This window comes from Zea mays, chromosome 7 (assembly GCF_902167145.1).
Source record: "Zea mays cultivar B73 chromosome 7, Zm-B73-REFERENCE-NAM-5.0, whole genome shotgun sequence".
Taxonomy (NCBI): Eukaryota; Viridiplantae; Streptophyta; class Magnoliopsida; order Poales; family Poaceae; genus Zea; species Zea mays.
This window is the reverse complement of record NC_050102.1, coordinates 128,324,476-128,351,109: the sequence shown is the minus strand read 5'-3', so window position 1 is coordinate 128,351,109 and position 26,634 is coordinate 128,324,476. Positions and strand designations below refer to the sequence as shown.

At 55.2% G+C, this 26,634-nt stretch overlaps 3 protein-coding genes and 1 long non-coding RNA gene across 4 annotated transcripts; 2 read left to right on the top strand and 2 right to left on the bottom strand.

The window, feature by feature from the left end:
• Positions 1 to 362: 362 nt before the first annotated feature.
• Positions 363 to 2,756, top strand: LOC100276618 (uncharacterized). Its single transcript, NM_001150364.1, has 2 exons — positions 363 to 593; positions 2,175 to 2,756. Exon 2 carries the CDS (start codon positions 2,183 to 2,185, stop codon positions 2,552 to 2,554), a length of 372 nt encoding a protein of 123 aa, NP_001143836.1. The 5' UTR covers positions 363 to 593; positions 2,175 to 2,182; the 3' UTR covers positions 2,555 to 2,756.
• A 14,521-nt stretch (positions 2,757 to 17,277) lies between these two features.
• Positions 17,278 to 20,017, top strand: LOC103632832 (uncharacterized). Its single transcript, XR_004851514.1, has 3 exons — positions 17,278 to 17,693; positions 17,813 to 17,892; positions 19,782 to 20,017. It is a non-coding gene; the product is annotated as an uncharacterized lncRNA (long non-coding RNA).
• Positions 20,018 to 21,972: 1,955 nt separating this feature from the next.
• On the bottom strand, positions 21,973 to 22,526 carry LOC111589762 (putative cyclin-dependent kinase F-2). Its single transcript, XM_023300658.2, has one exon. The coding sequence runs from the start codon at positions 22,496 to 22,498 to the stop codon at positions 22,043 to 22,045; it is 456 nt and encodes a 151-aa protein (XP_023156426.1). The 5' UTR covers positions 22,499 to 22,526; the 3' UTR covers positions 21,973 to 22,042.
• A 740-nt stretch (positions 22,527 to 23,266) lies between these two features.
• On the bottom strand, positions 23,267 to 25,058 carry LOC100278733 (AAA-ATPase). The gene has a single exon (NM_001151913.2). The coding sequence runs from the start codon at positions 24,952 to 24,954 to the stop codon at positions 23,395 to 23,397; it is 1,560 nt and encodes a 519-aa protein (NP_001145385.1). The 5' UTR covers positions 24,955 to 25,058; the 3' UTR covers positions 23,267 to 23,394.
• Between the last annotated feature and the right edge of the window lie 1,576 nt (positions 25,059 to 26,634).

Genomic DNA, 26,634 nt, shown 5'->3' with positions numbered 1-26,634 from the left:
TGTAAGCCTAATTCCCTTTCAGAGCTGACTTGTTAACCTAACGAGCTGTCTCGGCTCGTTAAGGAACCGAGCTAGAGAATTATCTCAACTCAACTCGTTTATAAGCTCGAGCTGACTCATTTAGCTCGCGATTGGAAACAAACGACAATATATAAATATATATACAACAACATAATCAATTATTAGTTAATTTTAGACTAATTTAACACTAAAAAGAGTAATAATACTCACAATTTCATATACCACATCAATTCAACAACAAATTAATATAAGTCATCATTTATTAGTTTATCCAACACAAATGCAAGCTTTGTTTTGCTTATAAATGATAGCTTGTTCGAGCTAATGAGCTAGCTCGGGGTGATCGAGTTGGCTCATTAACAATTCAGTTTCGTTAACAAGCCTGGAGGGAAAAAGGACACATCACCCAAAGGCACAGGGAATCGCACCATCGTGGGACCCGTACAGCGCACCGCCCAGCCGCCGGATCTGCGCCGGCGACGCGCCCGGACGTCGGATCTACGCCGCCGCAGGAGGGGGGAGGCGGCGCTGTGGCCGTTCTCTGCCCGTGAGCGCCCGGATCCGTCCCGCCGGTGAGTCCCCGCGCCAGCTCCTCGGCCTGTGATGAATGTCGTTCGACGGGAGCCACAGCGGGCGGTGCTAGTCCGGACTCGCTAAATTTCTTGATTTTGGGGACGTGTTTGATCGAAATGAGCGCCTGCAACCGCCAGTGATTCCGTGCCATTTCTCTCTTTTATCGATCCAGGTCATAATTCCAGACCGCTGGCGTCGTCGGGTACTTAGGTTCCGACATGTTCATTCATGAAGCGTGTTTTGGCTTTCTGATTTTTTGGTGTTATTCAATTGCAAATACGTGGGCTTCGGATCTCGTATAATTTCTTATCAAACATGTTGGATTACTCGTGGAGTGTTTCTCACTTGTGTGAAACCGTGTGAGCTATTTGAACAATTCGATCCGGTCAGCAAAGGGAAAACTTTTTTTTAAAAAAATATCTGTGTGGGGGGATCGATTTGTTCCTAGCATCCTGTGGACTTAAATCAGTTGAACTTTGGAGTCCTTGTTTAGCTTGTCACCGTCAATTAATTCTACTTCATTTCTGGCCGCATGCAAAATCTGCCTAACTAATCGTAAACATTTCTGGTGGCATGCAAAATCCGCACTGATCCCAATCACTGGATTGTATTACAGACCTATGTGATTCTGATGATATTTGGTCACCTAGTACCAAAACAGGCGGAAATGGTTGTTTTCCTCGAGAAGCTAATTATTATTTTTTACATTTTAGGCTTGTTCATTTCGCCGTTAATCCATGTGGATTGGGTGGTATTGAGTCGGTTTAAATCCATAATAGGTTAAAATTCATCTCAATCCATCCCAATACACTCTAATCCACATGGAATTGGAATAACCGAACAAGGCTTTAGTGAGAATAATACACGTGTATGCTTACATGTGTGTTGTTATAAATCCTCTTTATTGATTCTACTCTCTGTCCGAGATTGAGATCTAAGCTTTAGTGACATTTCTAGTTATAATGGTCTTATCACCAGTGGTTTTGAAATGTAGTCAGAAGCTTGCAACACTCAAATATAATCTACTACTTATTGTGGTCAACAGTTGTTAATAGGTTTATCGCCTTATAGGGGATAGACTTGTGAAGCCATGCTACCTCACTCTGGCAAAGGACTGTAACTTAGTCCTTTGCAATGGAATGAGCAAAGAAAAGATCCAAAGAATATTGCGTTTATGGAAGCAACTTGATAGTTCTGTTACATGCTAGGCTGCTAGCTAATCCATTTGTACCAGACAACAGACATCTGTAATCGCTCCATATTTTTTTGTATTTCCTAGATTTGTCTAGAATCTTACATTTATCATTGCATGAACGTTCATTTTGTGTTATATAGTATTCATTTATCATATATATCAATCAAAATGGTCCTGTGATATCGAGCTTCAGTTGATGCAGAGGTGGTGAAAACATCTTGTCTTCTCCAAAGACTGCTGACTGCAAGTTGCAAAAGTTTGTCTTTAGCTTGCTGTGTTGTTTCTTCCTGCGGAGTACACGAGAAGTTTGTAGATAGAGTTTCTGGTGTGCCTTTTCCTGTACCAATGTGTATAAATCTTACATTGCTGGCCTCTTATTATGCAGCAAGGATTATGGATCCGAAAGAGAAGCCAAATGTATCGAGCAGTCCACCAACACCACGGCTGGACTGCATAAAATGCTTTGATATGCTCTGGTTCTGTTACTCACCATTCCACCAGATGCAGAATTATTACCGGTATGGGGAGTTCGACACCTGCTTCGGCAAGTGGGGCGATCTTATGGGCTGCCTCGCTCTCAAGACAAAGCGGAAGGCAGAGGTGGAGGAGATCCTCATCGCGCGGGAGAAGGCCAAACCACATATCTGGACCTACCGGACGGTCGATGAGGCATCGGAGAATTGGTGGCGGATGTACAAGCATGCTGTGATGATGTCACCACTGCCAGGTTCTGCTCAGCTTCCTCCCAGGTCCGATGAATCTTGATAGTCGAGGGGATTTGTGCAAGTGTTTTGTTTGCGCTTATGTCACATTATGGCATTAGCGATCATTTCTGTTCAAAATCTTACTGTAAACTACAATACCAAGAGATGGAACCATTGAGGTAGGCAGAACATGTACTGCTGAAGATTGAGAATTTGAAATCGCCTTGGATTCAGAAGCAAATAAATGAACGAGGTTTCCTTTATGTTCTGTTTCTTGTTTGGATTCAGAAGAATGGGAAATGTGTTCATTTTGTAAAGGAATCAGTAGTACATCTGAAGAGTGCAGGTGTGTTCGCAGTTCTTATGCTGTGGTGCTGCTACCTTCGTAAATATGCAGCACATTTTCACACCGACCAGTTTTTTTTTGTGTACCCTACGAACCAAAGTAATGTAATTATGGTATTTGGTACCAGTTCAGATGACATATAATTTGTTAAAGATTATGGCGCAGTGAGTGAAAATAATCAACGTTTCTTGAGAGATGTTTGGTGGGATAATTTCGATCCTCATGTCAAAATGAAAGACATATACCGTGCAATCACTTATTTGGAGGAAGCCTGTAATTAAACTATTAAGAGCATCTAATTTATATCCATCGTTTTATATGGAAGTGGTTAAACGTTAAATAGACACTAGGTTTTAGATGAAAAAAGATTAAATATAAAATAATAGTCACCATTAGATGTAGATTGAATGCATATGATATTTTAGGTGGAAAAGGTTAAATATAAAATAATAGTCACCATTTGATTGTACGTTTGCATTAGTACAATACAAGTGATTGCATAGGATATTTTCTAAATCCAAAGTGAAACAAACATATCACGGGTGTTGTCGGCGTTTCGAGACAGGGGGGTCCCTAAGCCGACGAGTGAGTGTGCTGCGTGCCCCAGCCCAGATGGGTCGAGCGCGTGGGCGAGCGCGGAGGGGGGAGAGGCGAGGCGGCCGGAGCCGAGCGTGAGAGAGGTGGAAGTCCCGCGGCCTTCGTGTTCGTCCCGCGCCCAGGTCAGGTGCGCTTGCAGTAGGGGGGTTACAAGCGTCCACGCGGGTGAGGGAAGCGAGCGGCCCCAAGAGAGCGCCTGTCCCGTCCTCGGTCCCGCGCGGCCAACCTTCTCTGAGAAGGCCCTGGTCCTTCCTTTTATAGTTGTAAGGAGAGGATCCAGGTGTACAATGGGGATGTAGCAGAGTGCTACGTGTCTAGCGGAGGGAGAGCTAGTGCCCTAGGTACATGCCGATGTGGCAGCCGGAGAGATCTGGGCATCCTGCTGGCGTGATGTCGTGGCTATCGGAGGTGCGACGGAGCCTGATGGAGGGACAGCTGTTGGAGCGGTCGAGCCCCTGCTGACGTTGTCCTGCTGCCGTAAGAGAGCTGGGGGCCGCCGTCGTCATAGAGCTCGTGGAGCGCCATCATTGCCCCTCTGGCGGAGCTGGCCGGACGAGACGCCGGTCTTGTTCTCCGTGACCCGAGTCGATTCGGGGTAGGATGATGATGACGTTTCCTGTTGACGTGGCGGTCTGTGCTCTAGGCAGGGCGACGTGGGGTTTCCTCCGAAGCCGAGGTTGAGTCTTGCCTTCAGTTGCCGTGGCCGAGCCCGAGCCAGGGGGTCGGGCGAGGCGGAAGTCGTCCGGCCGAGGCCAGGGCGGAGTCCAAGCCCTGGGGTCGGGCGAGGCGGAGTTTCGTCGTCTTCCGGGTCTTAGCCCGAGTCCGAGCCCTGGGGTCGGGCGGAGCGGAGTTCGCCGTCTTCCGGGTCTTAGCCCGAGTCCGAGCCCTGGGGTCGGGCGGAGCGGAGTTCGCCGTCTTCCGGGTCTTAGCCCGAGTCCGAGCCCTGGGGTCGGGCGGAGCGGAGTTCGCCGTCTTCCGGGTCTTAGCCCGAGTCCGAGCCCTGGGGTCGGGCGGAGCGGAGTTCGCCGTCTTCCGGGTCTTAGCCCGAGTCCGAGCCCTGGGGTCGGGCGGAGCGGAGTTCGCCGTCTTCCGGGTCTTAGCCCGAGTCCGAGCCCTGGGGTCGGGCGGAGCGGAGTTCGCCGTGGCGCCTTTGGCAAGGCCTAATTGCCTGTCAGACTCACTCTGTCGAGTGGCACTGCAGTCGGAGTGGCACAGGCGGCGCTGTCCTTCTGTCAGACTGGCCAGTGGAGCGGTGGAGTGACGGCGGTCACCTCGGCTCTGCCGGGGGCGCGTGTCAGGATAGAGGTGTCAGGCCACCTTTGCGTTAAATGCCCCTGCAATTTGGTCAGTCGGTGTGGTGATTTAGTCAAGGTTGCTTCTGAGCGAAGCCAAGGCCTTGGGCGAGCCGGTGATGTGTCCGCCATAAAAAGGGGGCCTCGGGCGAGACGGAAGTCTCTCGAGGTCGGCTGCCTTCGGCCGAGGCTAGGCTCGGGTGAAGCGCGATCGAGTCACTCGTGTGGACTGATCCCTGACTTAATCGTGCCCATCAGGCCTTTGCAGCTTTATGCTGATGGGGGTTACCAGCTGAGAATTAGGCGTCTTGAGGGTACCCCTAATTATGGTCCCCGACAGTAGCCCCCGAGCCTCGAAGGGAGTGTTAGCACTCGCTTGGAGGCTTTTGTCGCACTTTTTTGCAAGGGGACCAGCCTTTCTCGGTTGCATTTCGTTCCGGTGGGTGCGCGCGAGCGCACCCGCCGGGTGTAGCCCCCGAGGCCTCGGAGGAGTGGTTACACTCCTTCGAGGTCTTAATACTTCGCTTAACGCTTCGGCTGGTCTGGTCGTTCCCTCATGCGAACTGGCCGTAGCCCGGGTGCACGGTCGGGGCCCAAGCTCTCGGGCTGGTAGGTTGACGCTGTCAACGATTTGGCCGGAGCCGGTTTTTGCGAGAGCAGCCCCCGAGCCTCTGCACAGGGCGAGAGGACGATCAGGGACAGACTCGGCTTTTTACATACGCCCCTACGTCGCCTTTCCGCAAGGAGGAGGGGGGGAGTGCGCCATGTTACCCTCGATGGGCACCGAACATGGTGTCTCCGGTGAGCTGCAAGCGGGTAATCCGAGTGGACGTCCGTGCCCCGTTCGTTGGGGGTCGGCTAGGGGCCCAGAGGCACGCCCAAAAGTACCTGCGGGTGACTTGCCGGACCCGGTCCCCTGGCGACGGGGTCCGAGGGCTCGATGCCTCCCTCCGATGGGATTCCGTTACAAGATCGTTCCCGCTGGTCTCGGATATGTCCTAGGGTACCTCGGGAGCGCAGCCCGAGCCTCGGTTATGTATCGAACGTACCCCTGGTCATCCCTCGCTCGGTGTCTGAGGCGACTGTGAACCCTTCGGGGGCCAGCCTTCGAACCCCTGATCAGTAATGGGCGCGGAGCCCGAGTAGCCTGAGGCGGCCATGGAGCCCTTCGGGGGGCTGGCCTTCGAACCCCTGACCAGTAGTGGGTGTCGGGCCCACGCGATCTGAGGCGGCTGTTGAACCCTCGGGGGGCCAGCCTTCGAACCCCTGATCAGTAATGGGGGGCGCGGAGCCCGGTTCCTTCGCGGAGAAGGATCCCTCTCGGGGTATCCCCCTTCCCCGGTCCCTGTTGCAAGAGATAGAGAAAGAGGAAAACGGAAAAGGATACGAAATCAGACGACGTGGCGTACCTTTTCTGACGCGGTTATTAAGGCGAAGGTGAAGCGTCGCGCGCTCCTCCTGCCAGAAGCGCCGCGTGTCCCGCCGCGGAGTTAATGCGACGGGGCGAGTGGTTGGCGGGGCGGCCGTTGCGCGCGGGTGATCCGTTCGAGGAACGGGTCACGGGTGCACCGTCTTCACGCCGTGAGAGGAGGCTCTCTTGCTGTCTCAGGATGGGACGTGAGCCTGGCTGACGACGTGACCGCTGCGCCCGCCCGCCTGCCACCGCTATTACTGCCGGCCCACTTTCGGTCGCTTTGACCGACGCGCCAGTCTGGCGCTGTTGGGTCGCCTCGAGTCGTGGCATAGGCTTCGCAACCGAAGAGGCGCGATGGTGGCACAAGTGGCGGTGCGGTTGCTTGCATGCAGCAACTGGCGTGCCAGTTGCTCGACGCGTGGGCCTGGGCCCCAGGCTGGCGTGTCAGAAGTTGGAGAAGCGCGTCCATCTGGCGCGGTTGCATGCCGCCTGCATGGCTGCTCGCCCCTTCTGTCCGTTGGTCTGGGCGGAAATGGGGGGTCGCCTGTAACCGCTGGACGGTCGTGCGCACAATGCACGGCGGTTTGGCTTCTTCTGCCCCGAGCCGGCTTGCATGACATGCGGGACCCAGCCCCCGAGTCGCAGGGGAGGGCCTTGGAGCGTGTTGGAGAAGACTCGGCCCGCGGCGCCTGGGGGCGCACGTAGGGGGAGTTGCCTTTAAAAGGAGGGAGGCTCCCTTCGTAAGGCAACCATGTCTTCTTCCTCCCTTAAGCGCCGGGTCTTCCCGTCTTCCAAGCCCCCGGATGGGGGATATCCGCCGCCTTTCCGCCTCCTCGTTGGAGGAACACAACTCCATGGGAGTTGGTACCTCTCAGCCATCGTTCGGCTTCAAGGATTTTCATCACGCAGCCCGGTCGCACCCCTTCACCGGCGGTCACCCGAGATGGCGACCTCCAGCTTGATGGTGGGGGAAAGCGAGCCGGGCTGCGGCCTCTGCCCCTTCCTCAGCCTCAAGGATTTTCATCACCAAGGCTGGGGAGGGGAGAGTGCCGAGTTGGGGTCGGCCCCTGCGTGGGCGGTGGCCCGCTCTTTGGCTTTGATGGCTTGTTCGCATCCCTTGAGTGGGACCGCGAACAAAAGCCTTCCGGTGACTGCGTTCACCTGGGGCCATGGCTGCCGCTGCAGAGGTCGTTGCCCCGCAGGCCCGAGGTCGCTTGTATCCTCGGGGACGGAACCGGAGTCTCGTTTGCAATGGCACTTCGAATGCCAGTGAGTTCGTTCATTGTGGCTGTCGAGGCCTGAACGTGTATGTAATTTTGGCACGGAGCCGTGTTTTTTCCTCATTTCCGAGCACTAAGTCTCGCCTGTTTTATTATCTGAACCGCTTTACCAAGCATGAGTTGCCCCGTGTCAAGGTGACGGGTGAGGTATCCGTATCCCGGAGGCGTAGGAATCCCTCGGCCCGTTCGGCCTTGTTACGTGAGGCTCCTCTAGCTTAGTTGAAGGGACCCCTCGGCCGCCCTTTGGTGGATCGAGGCCGGGGGTAGCGATATCAGTATGAACAGAGGCGGAGTTGGCTCGAGAATGGGGAACCTGGTCGGCCGGAGCCTAGCCGTGTCGCCCGTCAGCGGTGCCGACGCCCAAGTCGGTTAGTCGAGGCCTCGGATCGGGCTAGCGCCCTTGGAAGCCGGTTGCCCGAGGCCCTAGGGGTAACCGGTTGAGCCGCCTGCTCGGGCCGGATTCCTGGAGGAGCCCCTGGACCTCGGCGCCGCCCGAGGCTGGGTCGGGCTTTGCTGTAGACGTCGTCGATGCCGAGGGTGCTACGGCTCCCTTCGGCGTGAAGACCCGGGCCTGCAGGATCAGATCATCTTGTAGCGTGCGCTTTCTGCGGCCGCCGAGGCCAGAAGAACACGCCCTCGCCGCGCTTGCGAAGCTGCGTCCTTTTTTCCTCTTGTTTCGAGCATCTGGACTCTGTCGGTAATAGGGATGTTTGTGTGAGCGAGAGTTGCTTTTCGCGGAAGGGACGAGTGAGGTAACCGTATCCCAGAGGCGTGGGAATCCCTCGGCTCGGTCGGCCTTGCCGCTTACGCGTACTTTCACCCGTCCATGAGGCCCTGTCCCCGATTTAGTCGAGAAAGCTTGAAGGACTGCTTCGGCAGGAGAGCTTCCGAACGTGATGACTTGTTCGGTCCACGGAGTCGCTTTATCCGAGCGCAAGTTACTTATCGCAGAAGGGGACGAGTGAGGTATCCGTATCCCGGAGGCGTAGGAGTCCCTCGGCTCGGTCAGCCTTGGCTGCTTACGTGTACCTCGTCGTTTCCAGGATCCGCTTTCCAAAGTAGTCAAGAAGCACGGAAGAAATCCTGCTAAAAAGAGGTCCTTTTTCGAGGAAAAAATTCGATGCAGAGGGGGTCTCCCCCCTTTTAGCCCCCGAGGGAGGGTCGGGCCTTGCCGAGGCTAGGCCGACCCTTCCTTGACAACTAAACTTTGCGTAGGTGCGAGGTATATGAACAACTTGAAAACATCTTAAGGGTAGAAGCGACGTAGCTGTTTGATGTTCCAAGCGTTGCCGTAGATCTCGCCTTGATTGTTGGCCAGCTTGTATGTTCCGGGCTTCAGAACTTTGGCGATGACGAACGGCCCTTCCCAGGGGGGCGTGAGCTTGTGCCTCCCTCGGGCGTCTTGTCACAGCCGAAGCACCAGGTCGCCCACCTGGAGTTCTCGGGACCGGACCCCTCGGGCGTGGTAACGTCGCAGGGACTGTTGGTACCGCGCCGAGTGTAGTAAGGCCCTGTCCCGAGCTTCCTCCAACTGGTCCAGCGATTCCTCTCGGCTGGCTTGGTTGCTTTGCTCGGTGTAGGCCCTCGCCCTTGGGGAGCCGTATTCCAGGTCAGTGGGCAAGATAGCTTCAGCCCCATAGACCAGGAAAAACGGCGTGAAGCCCGTGGCACGACTCGGCGTCGTCCTTAGGCTCCAGACCACCGAGGGGAGTTCCTTCATCCATCGCCTGCCGAACTGGTTGAGGTCGTTGTAGATCCGAGGCTTGAGCCCTTGTAGAATCATGCCGTTGGCACGCTCTACTTGCCCATTCGACATGGGATGAGCCACGGCGGCCCAGTCCACCCGGATATGATGATCCTCGCAAAAATCCAAGAATTTTTTGCCGGTGAACTGGGTGCCGTTGTCGGTGATGATGGAGTTCGGGACCCCGAAGCGATGGATGATGTTGGTGAAGAATGCCACCGCCTGCTCGGACCTGATGCTGTTCAGAGGTCGGACCTCGATCCACTTGGAGAATTTGTCGATGGCGACCAGCAGGTGCGTGTAGCCCCCGGGCGCCTTTTGCAAGGGACCGACGAGGTCCAGACCCCATACAGCGAAGGGTCAGGTGATGGGTATTGTCTGCAGAGCCTGAGCGGGCAGGTGTGTCCGCTTCGCATAGAATTGGCACCCTTCGCAGGTGCGGACAATTCTAGTGGCGTCAGCCACCGCCGTTGGCCAGTAGAAGCCTTGCCGGAAAGCATTTCCAACAAGGGCTCGGGGTGCTGCGTGGTGGCCGCAAGCCCCCGAGTGTACTTCTTGCAGCAGTTCCCGACCTTCGGCGATGGAGATGCATCGCTGGAGGATGCCCGAGGGGCTGCGATGGTAGAGCTCCTCTTCGTCGCCCAGCAAGACGAATGACTTGGCGCGTCGCGCTACCCGCCGAGCCTCGACTTGGTCGAGGGGTAGCTCTCCTCGACGGAGATATTGCAGGTACGGGGCCTGCCAATCCTGGTCTGGCGTGGCCCCGCTCTGCCCTTCCTCGACGTTCAATGCCCCGCCCTCGGGGGCCGAGAGTACCTCGGGCTGAACCGAGGGTACCTCGGGCTGAGCCGAGGGTACCTCGGGCTGAGCCGAGGGTACCTCGGGCTGAGCCGAGGATACCTCGGGCTCGGGCGCGTCGTCGAGCTTGACGGAGGGTTGATGCAGATCCCGGGAGAAGACGTCCGGGGGGACTGTCGTTCGCCCCGAGGCTATCTTCGCCAGCTCGTCTGCGGTTTCGTTGTAGCGCCGAGCGATGTGGTTGAGCTCGAGCCCGAAGAACTTGTCTTCCAGGCGCCGAACCTCGTCGCAGTAGGCTTCCATCTTCGGGTCGCGGCAGTGGGAGTTCTTCATGACTTGGTCGATGACGAGCTGCGAATCACCGCATGCGTCGAGGCGTCTGACCCCTAGCTCGATGGCGATCCGCAATCCGTTGACCAGAGCTTCGTACTCGGCCACATTGTTGGACGCCGGGAAGTGGAGGCGCAGCACGTAGCGTAAGTGCTTTCCGAGGGGCGAGATGAAGAGCAGGCCCGCACCGGCCCCCGTCTTCATCAGCGACCCGTCGAAAAACATGGTCCAGAGCTCCGGTTGGATCGGAGTCGTTGGTAGTTGGGTATCGACCCATTCAGCCACGAAATCCGCCAATACTTGGGACTTGATGGCCTTCCGAGGGGCGAACGAGATCGTTTCGCCCATGATCTCCACTGCCCACTTTGCGATCCTGCCCGAGGCCTCTCGGCACTGGATGATCTCCCCCAGGGGGAAGGATGACACCACAGTCACCGGATGGGACTCGAAGTAGTGTCGTAGCTTCCGCCTCGTCAGGATCACAGCATACAACAGCTTTTGAACTTGTGGGTAGCGGATCTTAGTCTCGGACAGCACTTCGCTGATGAAGTAAACCGGCCTCTGAACGGGCAATGTATGCCCTTCCTCCTGCCTTTCGACCACAATCGCGGCGCTAACCACCTAAGTGGTCGCGGCGACGTAGACCAAGAGGGTTTCTCCGTCCGCCGGCGGCACCAAGACTGGCGCCTTTGTAAGGAGCGCCTTTAGGTTGCCGAGGGCTTCCTCGGCCTCAGGGGTCCAAACGAAACACTCGGCTTTCCTTAAAAGGCGGTACAGGGGCAGACCTCTTTCGCCGAGGCGTGAGATGAAGCAGCTCAGGGCCGCGAGGCATCCCATGACCCTCTGTACCCCTTTTAAGTCCTTGATGGGCCCCATGCTGGTGATGGCCGCGATCTTCTCCGGGTTGGCCTCGATGCCTCGCTCAGAGACGATGAACCCTAGGAGCATGCCTCGGGGCACCCCGAAGACACACTTCTCAGGATTAAGCTTGACTCCTTTCGCCTTGAGACACCGGAATGTCACTTCAAGGTCGGAGAGGAGGTTGGGAGCCTTCCGTGTCTTGACTACGATGTCATCGACGTAGGCCTCGACTGTGCGACCGATGTGTTCGCCGAACACATGGTTCATGCACCGCTGGTACGTCGCGCCTGCATTCCTCAGGCCGAACGGCATGGTGACGTAGCAGTACATGCCGAACGGCGTGATGAAAGAAGTCGCGAGCTGGTCGGACTCTTTCATCCGGATCTGGTGATACCCCGAGTAGGCATCGAGGAAGGACAGGGTTTCGCACCCAGCAGTGGAATCCACGATTTGGTCGATGCGAGGCAGAGGGTAGGGAACCTTCGGACATGCTTTGTTGAGACCAGTGTAGTCTACACACATCCGCCATTTCCCCCCTTTCTTCCTCACAAGCACAGGGTTGGCAAGCCATTCGGGATGGAATACCTCTTTGATGAATCCTGCCGCCATTAGCTTGTGGATCTCTTCGCCAATCGCTCTGCGCTTCTCCTCGTCGAATCGGCGCAGAGGCTGTCTGACGGGTCGGGCTCCGGCCCGAATATCCAGCGAGTGCTCGGCGACATCCCTCGGTATGCCGGGCATGTCCGAGGGACTCCACGCAAAGACGTCGGCGTTTGCGCGGAGAAAGTCGACGAGCACTGCTTCCTATTTGGGGTCGAGCCCGGAGCCGATCCGGATCTGCTTGGTGGTGTCGCCGCTGGGGTCGAGGGGGACGGCCTTGACCGTCTCCGCTGGCTCGAAGTTGCCGGCATGGCGCTTCACGTCTGGGACCTCCTTGGAGAGGTTCTCCAGGTCGGCGATGAGGGCCTCGGACTCGGCGAGGGCCTCGGCGTACTCCACGCACTCCACGTCGCATTCGAACGCGTGTTTGTACGTGGGGCCGACGGTGATGACCCCGTTGGGGCCCGGCATCTTGAGCTTCAGGTAGGTGTAGTTGGGGACGGCCATGAACTTCGCGTAGCATGGCCTCCCTAACACGGCGTGGTAGGTTCCTCGGAACCCGACCACTTCGAACGTCAGGGTCTCCCTTCGGAAGTTGGAGGGTGTCCCGAAGCAGACTGGGAGGTCGAGTCGCCCGAGGGGCTGGACGCGCTTCCCAGGGATGATCCCGTGGAAGGGCGCAGCGCCTGCTCGGACGGTGGACGGATCGACGCGCAGGAGCTTGAGGGTCTCGGCGTAGATGATGTTGAGGCAGCTGCCCCCGTCCATCAGGACCTTGGTGAGCCTGACATCGCCGACAACGGGGTCGACGACGAGCGGGTATTTCCCCGGGCTCGGCACATGGTCGGGGTGGTCGGCTCGGTCGAAAGTGATGGGCTTGTCGGACCAGTCTAGGTAGACTGGCGCCGCCACCTTCAACGAGCAGACCTCCCGGCGCTCTTGCTTGCGGTGCCGAGCCGAGGCATTCGCCGCATGCCCTCCGTAGATCATGAAGCAGTCGCGGACCTCGGGGAATTCTCCTGCTTGGTGATCTTCGTTCTTGTCGTCGTCGCGGGCCCTGCCACCCTCGGCGGGTGGCCCGGCCCTGTGGAAATGACGCCGAAGCATAACACACTCCTCGAGGGTGTGCTTGACGGGCCCCTGATGGTAGGGGCACGGCTCCTTGAGCATCTTGTCGAAGAGGTTTGCACCTCCGGGGGGCTTCCGAGGGTTCTTATACTCGGCGGCGGCGACAAGGTCCGCGTCTGCGGCGGCGCGTTTCGATTGCGACTTCTTCTTGCCTTTCTTCTTGGCGCCGCGCGGAGCAGACGTCTCGGGAGCTTCTTCCGACGGGCGGCCCTAGGGCTGCTTGTCCTTTCGGAAGATAGCCTCGACCGCCTCCTGGCCGGAGGCGAACTTGGTGGCGATGTCCATCAGCTCGCTCGCCCTGGTGGGGGTTTTGCGACCCAGCTTGCTCACCAGGTCGCGGCAAGTGGTGCCGGCGAGGAACGCGCCGATGACATCCGAGTCGGTGATGTTGGGCAGCTCGGTGCGCTGCTTCGAGAATCGCCGGATGTAGTCCCGGAGCGACTCCCCCGGCTGTTGCCGGCAGCTTCGAAGGTCCCAGGAATTCCCGGGGCGCACGTATGTGCCCTGGAAATTGCCAGCGAAGGCTTGGACCAAGTCGTCCCAGTTGGAAATCTGCCCCGGAGGCAGGTGCTCCAACCAGGCACGAGCAGTGTCGGAGAGGAACAGGGGGAGGTTGCGGATGATGAGGTTGTCGTCGTCCGTTCCACCCAGTTGGCAGGCAAGGCGGTAGTCCGCGAGCCACAGCTCCGGTCTCGTTTCCCCCGAGTACTTTACGATAGTAGTCGGGGGTCGGAACCGGGTCGGGAATGGCGCCCGTCGGATGGCCCGACTGAAAGCCTGCGGACCGGGTGGTTCGGGCGAAGGACTCCGATCCTCCCCGCTGTCGTAACGTCCCCCACGCCTGGGGTGATAGCCTCGGCGCACCCTTTCGTCGAGGTGAGCCCGACGGTCGCGTCGATGGTGCTCGTTGCCGAGGTGGCCCGGGGCCGCAGGCGCGGTGTTGCGCGTGCGCCCGGTGTAGACCGAGGCTTCCCGCATGAATCGGGAAGTCGCGGCATGAGGTTCCGAGGGATATCCTTGCCTTCGGGATGCAGTGCTCTCGGCCCGCCGGGCCGCGGCGCCTTCCAGGAGATTCTTGAGTTCTCCCTGGATCCGCCGACCCTCGGTGGTTGACGGCTCCGGCATCGCGCGGATGAGCATTGCTGCGGTTGCCAGGTTCTGACCGACCCCGCTGGATGCGGGCGGCGGCCTGATCCTGACGTCGTTGGCGACGCGGTGCTGGAGACCTTGGGGCAGATGACGCATTTCTCCGGCCAGGGGTTGGCCCACCCATGCCTGTCCGACGTCCCGACGGATCGGCTCAAGCGCTCCCGTTCCCTCGTTGAGCCTGGCCTGCGCCTCGCGGACTTGCTCGAGTTGTGGGTCGTAACCCCCCGCCGGAGCGGGGACCACAGCTAGCTCCCGTGGGATGTCGGCGCGAGGCACCGGCCTAGGGAGATCACCATCCTCCGGCATGCCAAGATGGTTGCCTTCGGTGGGATTCCCTAGCTCGATGTGGAAACATTCGCGGCTTGGGCCGCAGCTCTCGTTGCCAAGGCTGCGGCTTGCATCGGAACAGTCGGACAGACAGTAATCACATGCGGCCATGAAGTCCCGCACGGCACTGGGGTTGCCAAGTCCGGAGAAATCCCAACCGATGCTGGGGTCGTCATCTTCCTCGGACCCAGAGGGCCCGTAGGTCGAGACGTCCGTCAGTCGGTCCCAAGGCGATCGCATACAGAACCTCAGTGGGGTTGCACTCGCCTCAATGAGAGCGCCCGCCAAATCGAGGTCGTTTGGCGGGTTGAGGCCGAGTCGAAATGACGCAAGATGGGAGTTAGTCGTTACCTTTTGGTCGACGAGGAGCGACGTAGTCACATCGGGGACTGGTTGCGCCGTCATCTCTGGTTCGAGGGCGACGTCCTGCAGGCTTTCCGCGAGCGCGCCGGCGTCGTCTTCTTGCTCGGGGTCGTCGTGCCGCGGGGGGACGGCGCTTGCCTCCGTCTTGAACGCGAGGTCGATGTCCGGCGTGCCTTCCGTCGGGGCGTCGGGGGCGTCGATTCGCTCGACGGCCGGCGAAGCGCGGCCTCCCGTCTGGCCTTGACGGCCCCGCCTCCTCCTCCGTTGGCGGGGGAGAGAACGGAGCGAGCCCGAATGTTGCTTTTCCACCACGCGGGGTAGACGTCGTCGATTCCGCCGCCGGCGGGCGGGTTGTCGGCCGCCATTGTCGTGGTCGCACGGCGGTGGAAGAAGTATCATGTCGTAGCTGCCGTCGAAGGACATGAACTCGAGAGCCCCGAAACGAAGCACCGTCCCGGGCCGGAGAGGTTGCTGGAGACTGCCCATCTGGAGCTTGACGGGGAGCTATTCGTCAGCACGCAGCAGGCCCCTACCTGGCGCGCCAACTGTCGGCGTTTCGAGACAGGGGGGTCCCTAAGCCGACGAGTGAGTGTGCTGCGTGCCCCAGCCCAGATGGGTCGAGCGCGTGGGCGAGCGCGGAGGGGGGAGAGGCGAGGCGGCCGGAGCCGAGCGTGAGAGAGGTGGAAGTCCCGCGGCCTTCGTGTTCGTCCCGCGCCCAGGTCAGGTGCGCTTGCAGTAGGGGGTTACAAGCGTCCACGCGGGTGAGGGAAGCGAGCGGCCCCAAGAGAGCGCCTGTCCCGTCCTCGGTCCCGCGCGGCCAACCTTCTCTGAGAAGGCCCTGGTCCTTCCTTTTATAGTTGTAAGGAGAGGATCCAGGTGTACAATGGGGATGTAGCAGAGTGCTACGTGTCTAGCGGAGGGAGAGCTAGTGCCCTAGGTACATGCCGATGTGGCAGCCGGAGAGATCTGGGCATCCTGCTGGCGTGATGTCGTGGCTATCGGAGGTGCGACGGAGCCTGATGGAGGGACAGCTGTTGGAGCGGTCGAGCCCCTGCTGACGTTGTCCTGCTGCCGTAAGAGAGCTGGGGGCCGCCGTCGTCATAGAGCTCGTGGAGCGCCATCATTGCCCCTCTGGCGGAGCTGGCCGGACGAGACGCCGGTCTTGTTCTCCGTGACCCGAGTCGATTCGGGGTAGGATGATGATGACGTTTCCTGTTGACGTGGCGGTCTGTGCTCTAGGCAGGGCGACGTGGGGTTTCCTCCGAAGCCGAGGTTGAGTCTTGCCTTCAGTTGCCGTGGCCGAGCCCGAGCCAGGGGGTCGGGCGAGGCGGAAGTCGTCCGGCCGAGGCCAGGGCGGAGTCCGAGCCCTGGGGTCGGGCGAGGCGGAGTTTCGTCGTCTTCCGGGTCTTAGCCCGAGTCCGAGCCCTGGGGTCGGGCGGAGCGGAGTTCGCCGTCTTCCGGGTCTTAGCCCGAGTCCGAGCCCTGGGGTCGGGCGGAGCGGAGTTCGCCGTCTTCCGGGTCTTAGCCCGAGTCCGAGCCCTGGGGTCGGGCGGAGCGGAGTTCGCCGTCTTCCGGGTCTTAGCCCGAGTCCGAGCCCTGGGGTCGGGCGGAGCGGAGTTCGCCGTCTTCCGGGTCTTAGCCCGAGTCCGAGCCCTGGGGTCGGGCGGAGCGGAGTTCGCCGTCTTCCGGGTCTTAGCCCGAGTCCGAGCCCTGGGGTCGGGCGGAGCGGAGTTCGCCGTGGCGCCTTTGGCAAGGCCTAATTGCCTGTCAGACTCACTCTGTCGAGTGGCACTGCAGTCGGAGTGGCGCAGGCGGCGCTGTCCTTCTATCAGACTGGCCAGTGGAGCGGTGGAGTGACGGCGGTCACCTCGGCTCTGCCGGGGGCGCGTGTCAGGATAGAGGTGTCAGGCCACCTTTGCGTTAAATGCCCCTGCAATTTGGTCAGTCGGTGTGGTGATTTAGTCAAGGTTGCTTCTGAGCGAAGCCAAGGCCTTGGGCGAGCCGGTGATGTGTCCGCCATAAAAAGGGGGCCTCGGGCGAGACGGAAGTCTCTCGAGGTCGGCTGCCTTCGGCCGAGGCTAGGCTCGGGTGAAGCGCGATCGAGTCACTCGTGTGGACTGATCCCTGACTTAATCGTGCCCATCAGGCCTTTGCAGCTTTATGCTGATGGGGGTTACCAGCTGAGAATTAGGCGTCTTGAGGGTACCCCTAATTATGGTCCCCGACAGGTGTAGATGTGAGACCTTAAATCCGATTATGAATCGAAACAAACACGCCAGATGTGGATCTGAGGCTTTCCTAGGAGTTTAGACATCATTGGAAAAAAACCAGATGGTGTAGCTTGTGTCGTTAATAGTCACGACTCTATAAAATTTAGTGATGTTTGAATACACTAGACCTAATAGTTAGTTAGTTAAAAAATTACTAGTAGAATTAGTTAACTAATAAATAAGCTAATTATTAACTAATTTATTAAAAATAATTAATAGCTGAACTATTAGCAAGCGTGTTTAGATGTTTTTAACTAATTTTAGACACTAATTATTAGCTCTAGCAGCCCTCGGTTATACAGCAACATTGAGAAGTTGCTCTTGCTCGATTATGTAAAGGAGATTATGCGACTGCTGTGTACGACTTCTGAAACGGGTAATGCTAGTGCTGAGCTGCTGAAGACGGTTGTGCTCTCAGGCACCAAAACATTCGGATCTGAAATCCTAAACGGAAGTGAGACGCCCAATCGGTGATCCACCGCTTCCCCGTCGGTACCATGTCCGCTGGAAGCGAGAGGCCGTACGCCTTCTCGCCCCCGTCGGCGGTCCCGGGCCCCTTCTCCCGCGGCTCCGGCTCCGCTCCCACCACGGCCGCGACAGATAGCACTGGGAGGAGCTCGTCCTCCGTGGCGCCGACGAAGAGCCGAAAGCCACCGTTCCGGCCCGCCGTGGACGACACAAAGCCCGTCCTCCGCGATCCGGTTCGTATCCCACCTGGCCAGTAGGAAACTAGGAACTGCTCCTCGTCGCATCTCTTGTTCGTGCAGAGTTGCTGATCTAGTGGGTTCTGGTTCTGTGATTTTCGGGGGCGTTGTTGCAGATATCACGCTCGGACCTGGCGGTCACCGAGCAGGTCGTGCTGCGGCTGCCGCCGTTCCCCTAAGTTCGCGCCACCCAATGGTACGCCGTACCACTCTACCAGCTACTGTCTGGATCAGTTTTAGTTCTGTAGCATTAACAACGATTGTGCATGCTTTGGTTCACCTGTTGTTTAACGCTAGCTACAGAAGTTCTTCACTACCCTACCAACAATATTCAGGTGTTGAATGGTCCGATGTGTATCCAGCATAAGATTTTGTGGGGTCTTCTCTTTGTTTGGAATGAATGAACACAACCCACATGTCACTGCACGAAATGTTGCTAATTTGCTCAAGGATATAGAAGGAGATCCTGATTTGGCCGAAATAGAGTTATACATTTATCCACAGCTCTTCTTAAGTAGATTGGGGGTTCTCCCTATCGCTGGTTGGACCCTAACTGTGAAAAGCTTTCTTGTTCCAGACTCTGTTGTAATGCTTAACATTATGATTTTCTTTATAACATAGGCATATGAAAATAAAGAAGAGGAAGAAAATGTTGAGGATCGAGAACATTCAAACTAGTATATTCTGTGGCGAGATTTGAATTCCACATGTACAGCCAAAAAATTGAATTCAAAAGAGAGAAAACTCTACTAAGTTATCACAAATACTCTTTCATCCTGTAGCGGCACACCAGGAGTGTACTAGTGTTAAATCTGTAGTAGAGTCAGTTGCTACCTCGCTTGCTATTCTTTATGATTCGCTTGTGACAAAGAATCTATTCTTGTCGATAACCCAATTCATAGATTTTAGGTCTTCCCCGCATTCTATTTACAATGTCACGGAGAAATGACTAAGCAACTGACTTGTGAAGGTAACAGGTATAAGTGCTGCAACAGTGAAGTATCACAGGGTCGTAAGAATGTTTGTTTTGTTTATGGCATGCTGTTATGTGGGGACATTAATACCAGAGGAGAACCAAGAAGCAGCAGAACGGGTTAGAGATTAGTTAGATCAGTTCAAGTTTATTAGAATGGATAGAATCAGTTTGAATACAGTTTATTAGATTGGATAGAATAAGTCTGTTAGGATATGCAGTCGAGTTATTAGATAAGTGTTAGCACTTAGATCTCCTATTTGGAGAATATTCGGTTGGCCTTAGGCCTATATATTCAAGATTATTGTTAGCAAGAAAAGGCAAGCACTGAAATCAATCTATTATCCTCTACCCTAGCTTACCTAGTCTCCCTCCTGCTAGTCACCATTGATCATTTGATCGATGGCGTCCTTCCGGCGATCACCACTATCTGCGCAGTGAGGGGCCTGCGCCTCCGCCCTACCTCTTCCACCTCAACAACCGTAACACATGCAATCTTTAGAAGCTACGTGGGATATGATATTGAACATACTTGTCTGCATCTCACTCTGGCAGCATGGAATTGTATCTTTTTGCAATAAGAAGCCCAAAGGAGCTGCAATTCATTGTTTAGGAGTGATTATACTTAATGAAATCATGAAGATATGTATACCTATAATTTTAGCTCCGAGGTGACTAGAGACTAGAGCATCATATGGATTTTTTTGAAGTGATAATCATGTTTCATAATTCGTTGGCCTATCAATGTACATAGAAGGCGAGAATGTGGAACATTGAAATTTGGAGCTTGACCAGTTCGGTTAATGTAACAATATGTTGTACAAGTCTGTGCAGTAAAAGTAGGATAATTAGTACTTCATTTTTCATGTTTTCTGATTAGCTTTTCATAGCACACATCTCAATATATTTGTCTAAATAATCAAGCTATGTGTTTTCTTTGTTCTTTCAATCTTATTGTGACTTCTGAATTTATTCATGAGCATAACTGCTTATTTTATCCTTTAAGACTGTCATAATCTGCTGAAATGCTGCTACTTTTTTTGTTTTACATCTAAGTCTGTTTTTTGTTTCTTCTCTAATTTGTTCCGTCGGTGATGCACTGATGCTTGCAGTTCTTTGCTCAACCATATTAATCTAAAGATGGTGCCCTTTCTGCGCATGTTCGTCAACTCGACAGTTTGTCAATTGGAAACTTTGCCCGTCTAATTATGGTTCTGGACCATTAGTGGTTTTTGTATTCAATTAGTAAACTGAGTTATATAGAAGTAATGATAATTGGTTATCTACATACATGTTTGATTTACCCTGGTAAATCAGGGTTAAATTACTAGTATAAGAATTTACACAAGTGGTGCTGTGGCCGGGAAACAATAGCTAAGCTATATGTATGAAATCTGCACACCTATCACAAGGCAATACCTTAGGCTGGCCGCAGCGGAGAGCGTTGAGCAGCCACCTCCCCTTCGTAGCGGCTACAGCTCCCTCCTCCGACCCCGCAGCGCTGTCTCCTACACGCCACTCTAGGCGCCGGCTCTCTTCTCTCCTTCCCTTAATCCAGCGGTTTACTGTTCATCTCCTACGACACTGTGCTGTGGGTTCACAAGTAATTGTTAGTAGATAAAAAATTAATAGTAGATATAGAAAATGATATTTTATAGTTGTGAGGTATAAGGGGAGTATTTAAGGGGAACTACTGCGGGAGATGAAAAGGTGGGAGATGAAAAGGTAGGGGATAAACTGTTGATGATGTGATCCAAAAAAGTGATATAAGGCTATCCGCAACCGTTACCCCTAAATTTTTTCCTCTATATCACTTTTTCCCCTATTTTTCCTCCTATTTTTTCATCTCCCGCAGCGGTTCCCCCTAAGTACTCCTCTATACCCCACTACAACTATAAAATATCATTTTCTATATCAACTATCAATTTTTTATTTACTAACAATTACTCGTGGACCCACAGCACAGTGTTTAGGGTGATGAACAGGGACACGCTAGATCTGGAGGGAGAGAGAAGGAGACCGACACGTAGGGGGTGCTGTAGGGGGCACCGCTGCGGCCGTAGGATGCCCCCTACAGCCGCCATGCAAGGGGAGGGGGATGTCGAGGGGGTTGCGTTGCGCACAACCTAAGAGGAGAAATTTAGAAGGAACCGCTGCGAATAGTCTTAGGGCTTGGGGTGGATAGTCAGTGCTTGAGTGTGAATCTTGTCTCATTACTTGAGTCGTCTTTTCAGTTTTACTAGCTGGTTCACCCCGTTTTTCAACTATGAAACAATTTTAAAACCATTTATTACGTTCGAACACTTCATGACACTATAAAACTGAAGTATGTCACAAAACCATACTACTCCCTCCATTTTTTTTTTCAATTTGACGTTTTTAGTGTAAAGTTGTACAGTTGAGCGTCAAATAAAAAGAAATGGAGCTAGTATTTTTTCTAAACCTCAAAAAATACTTTTTAAACAGCCGGTCTAGTTCTCTAAGCAGTATAGACATACTGTGCCTAAGTAAAGCCGAGAAACCTTCGATATTTTAAATTAAAAATGGCGGGGCAACTAGAGATGGCCAAACGGGCCGCCCGGCCCAGCCCGGTCCGGGCCCGGTGAAGCCCGACCAAAAACCGGACTGGGCCTGCTGAGCCAGCAGGCTTAATTTTCTGTCCAAGTCTGGTCCGCATCGGGCCTAAACGGGCCGAGCCGGCCCGTTTAGCACGAAAAAACGGGCCGAAAAGTGGGCTAAACGGGCCGGTAAACATGTTTTAGTGTAAAAAAACGGGCTTAACGGGCTTAGAGGTAAACGGGCCGTGCCGGGCTAGCCCGCCGTGCCTAGTTTACTGTCCAAGCCCGCCCGCTTATTCTACCGTGCCGGGCTCGGACCGGGCCAAAAAAGCGGGCTTCGTGCCGGGCTCACGGGCCTCGTGCTTTTTGGCCATCTATAGGGGCAACCATGTGACGTTTGGTGATGGTCTTGCAGGAGATTTCGAAATAGCATATGGGTTATCTCCAGCAAATTCTCAATAGCACTTATTTTAAACTTCACTCTGCCAGCAGATTTTCTATAGCACTTATTTTAAATTTCACTCTACGAACTATATAATTTATAGTGCAACATATTGTTTTACACGCTCCACCGGAGCGTCAACACATTTGCATGGTATGTTGGTAGCGCCAAATGCTTTTGTGAAATCATTTCGAGTCCTTCCTATGTGTACATTAAACTAAACATATTTGTACATGAGTAATATTTTGACAATGTAATTACGAGAGAATTTTTCACCATTGACAAACTTTTCCACTCATCGTCTAATGGAAGAATTGCCCTTTCACCGTTTACAAACTTTTCCACTCATCGTCTAATGGAAGAATTGCCATCTCTACGGGACACCAGCGGTGCCAATGAACCACGGGAGTTGGAGAGCCGTGGCGGCCGTGAGCCTCTCCTTAGGGTTACACGTCAGGAGCCCCTTCAAGACACCGTATCCATCCTCTGACAGCACATCACTGGGTAAGAGCTCGCGCAGTCGACTGTCGCGGCGCGGTGGTGGCAGCCGGGCTCGCCGTCGCAGCACCTTGCCGCACATGAACGGCGACATGAATGTCTCGAACGTTTCCTCGGCCGGTGCGCCGAGCAAGTCGAAGATCTTGTCGATCTGTCGCACGCCGTTCTCCACCTTGAACAACACCTTGCCGGAGAGCAGCTCCGCCATGACGCAGCCGATGGACCACAGGTCCACGCGCTCGTCGTAGTCGGATCTACACATCAGCACCTCCGGTGCCATGTAGGCTCCCGTGCCTACCCGGTATGGTGGTCCGGACTTGGCCGTGTACATCACTACATCGCCAGCCCGTAGTCGCAGATCTTCACGACCCTGCCGTCCTCTTTGACGAGGATGTTTACGGGCTTTGTGTCACGGTGGACGATGCAGAGCGAGTGCATCGCCTGGGCACCGGTTAGGATATGCCTCATGATCCGACGCACATCGGCTTCAGGGAACGGGGCGTCGTGGATACGCAGGTGCTTATTCAGGGCGTGGCGCAGGCTCGGCCCGACGAATTCCATAACGACGAAGTACTCCTTGGTGCCCGGCCTGCGTGCCACGGTGTGGAGTCCGACGAGGTTGGGGTGGCCGGCGGAGGCCGCCAGGAAGCAGGCCTCCCGCAGCACCTCGCCGACGTCGGGGGATTTCTTGCCGTCTCGCCCTCGGAATGTCTTTATGGCTACGGCCTGACCGGTCTTGCGGTGGCGTGCCAGGATGACGGCGCCGAAATTACCAATGCCGACCTCGCCTATCTGCTTGTAGCTGCGGGTGCTGTCCACGCACAGCCTCCTCCTCCTCTTTTTCCTGCGGTGCTTGCGAGCGGTGGCGCCGTCTTCGATTATAGCGCAGATGGCCGCGATTTTGGCGCCGCTCATGGGTGCTCCCACGGCAGCGTACTCGTCAATCTTGGCGCAGGCTGCGGCGAGCCGTGTAGCGTCCATGGTCGTTTCCGACGCGATGAGCTCGTCACCCGTCATGCACCGTGCCCCGGCGGGTGGAAGGAAGGAACTGATCGCTTGGCGTCGTCGGCGACAACGGAGACCGAGGCACCGTTCACGTGACTTAAATAGATCCGCGGGGGGCGTCCAACGACTGCTCGACCGTCTGATTAATTTGCTGATAACCCTCCGATGTAAACAGAAATGCGGATCGGACGAAGACCTGACCTAAAACAAAGTCAAACTAACTCATCGGCGGCCCGACTCCGACTTGGTGAGGCTTCTCAGCCTTCCCAGGATCCTGATCTTGCCCTCCCATCCCAACCCCTTCCTCCCCTTCTTGGTCGGCGACCCGTCGGAGAGCTCCGCCGCGGAGTCGTCCCACTCATGGATATTGTCAGCCGCGCTTCTCCTCGCTTTCAGCTCGGCGGCGAGCTCTGTCACCGCCGCCTCCGGTTCGTCTCTGTTCCTAAGAAGCACCTCTCCGACCTCGGCCGGCGTCATCTCGGCGCCGCCCCTGATGGAGTCCTCAGCGGCGTCGACCATCTCATGGTCGCCAACGCCGACGTAGCGCTGCACCAGCTCGCGCATGGCGTGCGTGCCGCACGCGTCGAGGCGCACGTGGACGTCCATCCTCCCCGGGCGAAGCAACGCGGGGTCGATGCCGTCCACGTGGTTCGTCGTGAACACTATGATGCGCTCCTCGCCGCAGCACGACCACAGGCCGTCAGTGAAGTTGAGGAGGCCGGACAGCGTCACCTTGCCCCGGTGGTTGTCGTCGCCATTGGCACCGGCGTCGTCGTCCGAGTCGGATGAGTCGTCGTTGTAGGAAGCGGCGTGGAGCTTGCGTCTCTTGTGCAGCCTCTCGGAGGCTAGGCCTCGGTCGCCAGTGAGGTGGAGGGAGCAGTCGATGTCCTCGATGACAATGAGCGACCGGTTGGTGGTCTGGATTAGGAGCGCGCGGAGGTCCGCGTTGGTGGCCACACGGGTGAGCTCGAGGTCGAACACGTCGTAGCGGAGGTGGTTCGCCATGGCCGCGATGAGCGAAGACTTTCCCGAGCCGGGCGGGCCGTGCAAGAGGTAGCCGCGCTTCCACGGCCTGCCTGTCCGGCGGTAGAACTCCCTCCCTTGGGAGAAGGCCGTGAGGTCGGCAAGGAGGCGCGCCTTGAGTCCCGGGTCGAGCGCGAGCGTGTCGAAGGTGGCCGGGTGGCAGAACGGCACCGACGCCCACGCCGCGGCGCCACGCGGGGACGCCGCGTTCGTGTGCAGCCTCCGCGCCCGCGACGAGCGCTCCAGGTGGTCCGCCGCGTCGGCCAGGTGCGCGAGGTACGCCGGGAGCACCGCCGCGGCGTGCCGCTTCGGGAGGCGCAACGAGAAGGACCGGCGCTCCTCGAGCGAGTCCTGGAGCGTGTCGGCGTGGTGCGTCCACACGGCGCGGTGGCCGTTGAAGGTGTCCGCGACCGAGTGGTTTGGGGAGAGCGACACCGACGGCGGGGATGGCGCAGCGCCGTGGGCGTGGCCGCCGGAGCCGGCGGAGGAGCGCGGCAGCGAGAGCGTGAGGCGTGGCGGCGGAGGCGAGGAGAGGAGGAGGGAGCGGTGGAGGTAGAGCTGGATGTGGCGGTAGAGCGCGTTGGGCTCGACGGCCGCAGAGCCGAGGAACTCGGGCACGTCGAAGTAGGAGTAGGGCGTGAGAGAGTCTTGGAGCGACTGCCACAGCGAGTGCAGCAAGGAGAGCAGCTGCGTGGGGAGGACGTTCTGCAGGATGGTGAGCAGGCCCAGGAGCGACCACATCTGCGACAGGAACTCCATTTCTGAGCAAAGCTTCTTGCCAGCTGCAGCCCTTGCTCTTCTCTACTTGGGATTTGGTATGGTTCCTGGTGTTGCTCGAGAGGGTGTAGTGGAGTGTATCGTGGTGTAATGCAGTTTGGTGATTGACCATGGCATCTAGTTACTAGTTATATATGGAGGCAAAGTCCGCTGGAAGGAAAGGGAGGAGGAAAAAAGGTACACACAATGCGCTTGAATATATGCTTGCATGCATGCTCCAAAAGGTAGTAGATATCATGGATAAGTATAGTGTTTGACGATGACACAACAACGTCAGTCTTAGGCTCTTAGCCTCTATGTCTAAGAATGTGATGACATATTATCATCACAATTATGGTCCTGTTGGGATCCTCCTGTCTAATTATTTGTCAGTGGTTAATAATTAGCTAACAAATAATTAGTTAGCAACAATTAGCACTACTACAGTAAACCTATGTACAGGCGGTCCGGTTAGCCTCTACACAGGCGGTTCCAAGAAGCGCTTGTGGTGCACCGCCTGTGATGTAAAACAACATCATAGGCGGTCAATCAAAAACCGCTTGTGATAGATACACATTACAGGCAGTCCAGTTTAAAGGAACCGCATGTGATAGACACACATCACAAGCGGTTTCTAATCCTAGCCGCTTGTGTTAGCCACACATCACAGGCGGTTTTAAATATAAGTCCGACTGTATTTCAATATACAGAATCCAGATTCATATTCAGATTCCAGATTCATATACAGAATTAATAACAGATTCAAACACAGATTCCATACACAGATTCATCATACACAGATTCCATACACAGATTTATACATATCAAGTTCCATAACCATTTCCATACACAGATTCATCCACATATCAAGTTCCATCATACACAGATTTATACACATATCAAGTTGCATAACAACTCAACATCTCAAAGTTCCATAGACAACTAAACATCTAAAGTTCCTAACTAAAGATCTAAACACTGTGTGATAACGTGTACAAACTTAGTTCTGGGAAGTCTTGTAAATTTCCATTTGTATTGTAGAATAGCCCTTGTTGATGAAGAACTTCACGACGCATAAAGTAAAGCAAGTCTTTTACAACCTTAGCCACACCGACGGAAACCATATCTCTTTCTAACCATTCAGCATTGATCTTGGATTTAGGAACCTGCAATGAAAGCAAAAACCAAGCAGTGCTAAGAGTAATGTGATGAGCAACAATATAACATGAAAATTGCAACATAGACAATGATAGCGAACTTACATCCTCACGATTGACCATGTAATGGAAGGTGACACGACACCATTCGCATACATAATAACCACACAGGACAGTACCCGGAGGTTGTTTGTCACCATATGGAAATAATGATATTGACAAATTAGGCTTGTCCTCTGGATGTTCGCCGCCAAGATCTTTCCAATAAAAACAGTATGCACTGCATATAAGAATAGCATTGTGAGATTAAGAATACATTTGTTAAGTTGTAATAAGTACAAGTGTGCAATAATAATCATACTTCTCTAAAATCTTCAAGAAGTCATTATACGTAGCCTTTTCCATTCTCAGTGAGTCGAAGACCACGACTTTACCATGCTTTGGAAAGATCATGATACAAATGTAGTGGTCACTATATAGACATAAACGAAAACACATGTTAATATCACGATTGCCATAATTTGTA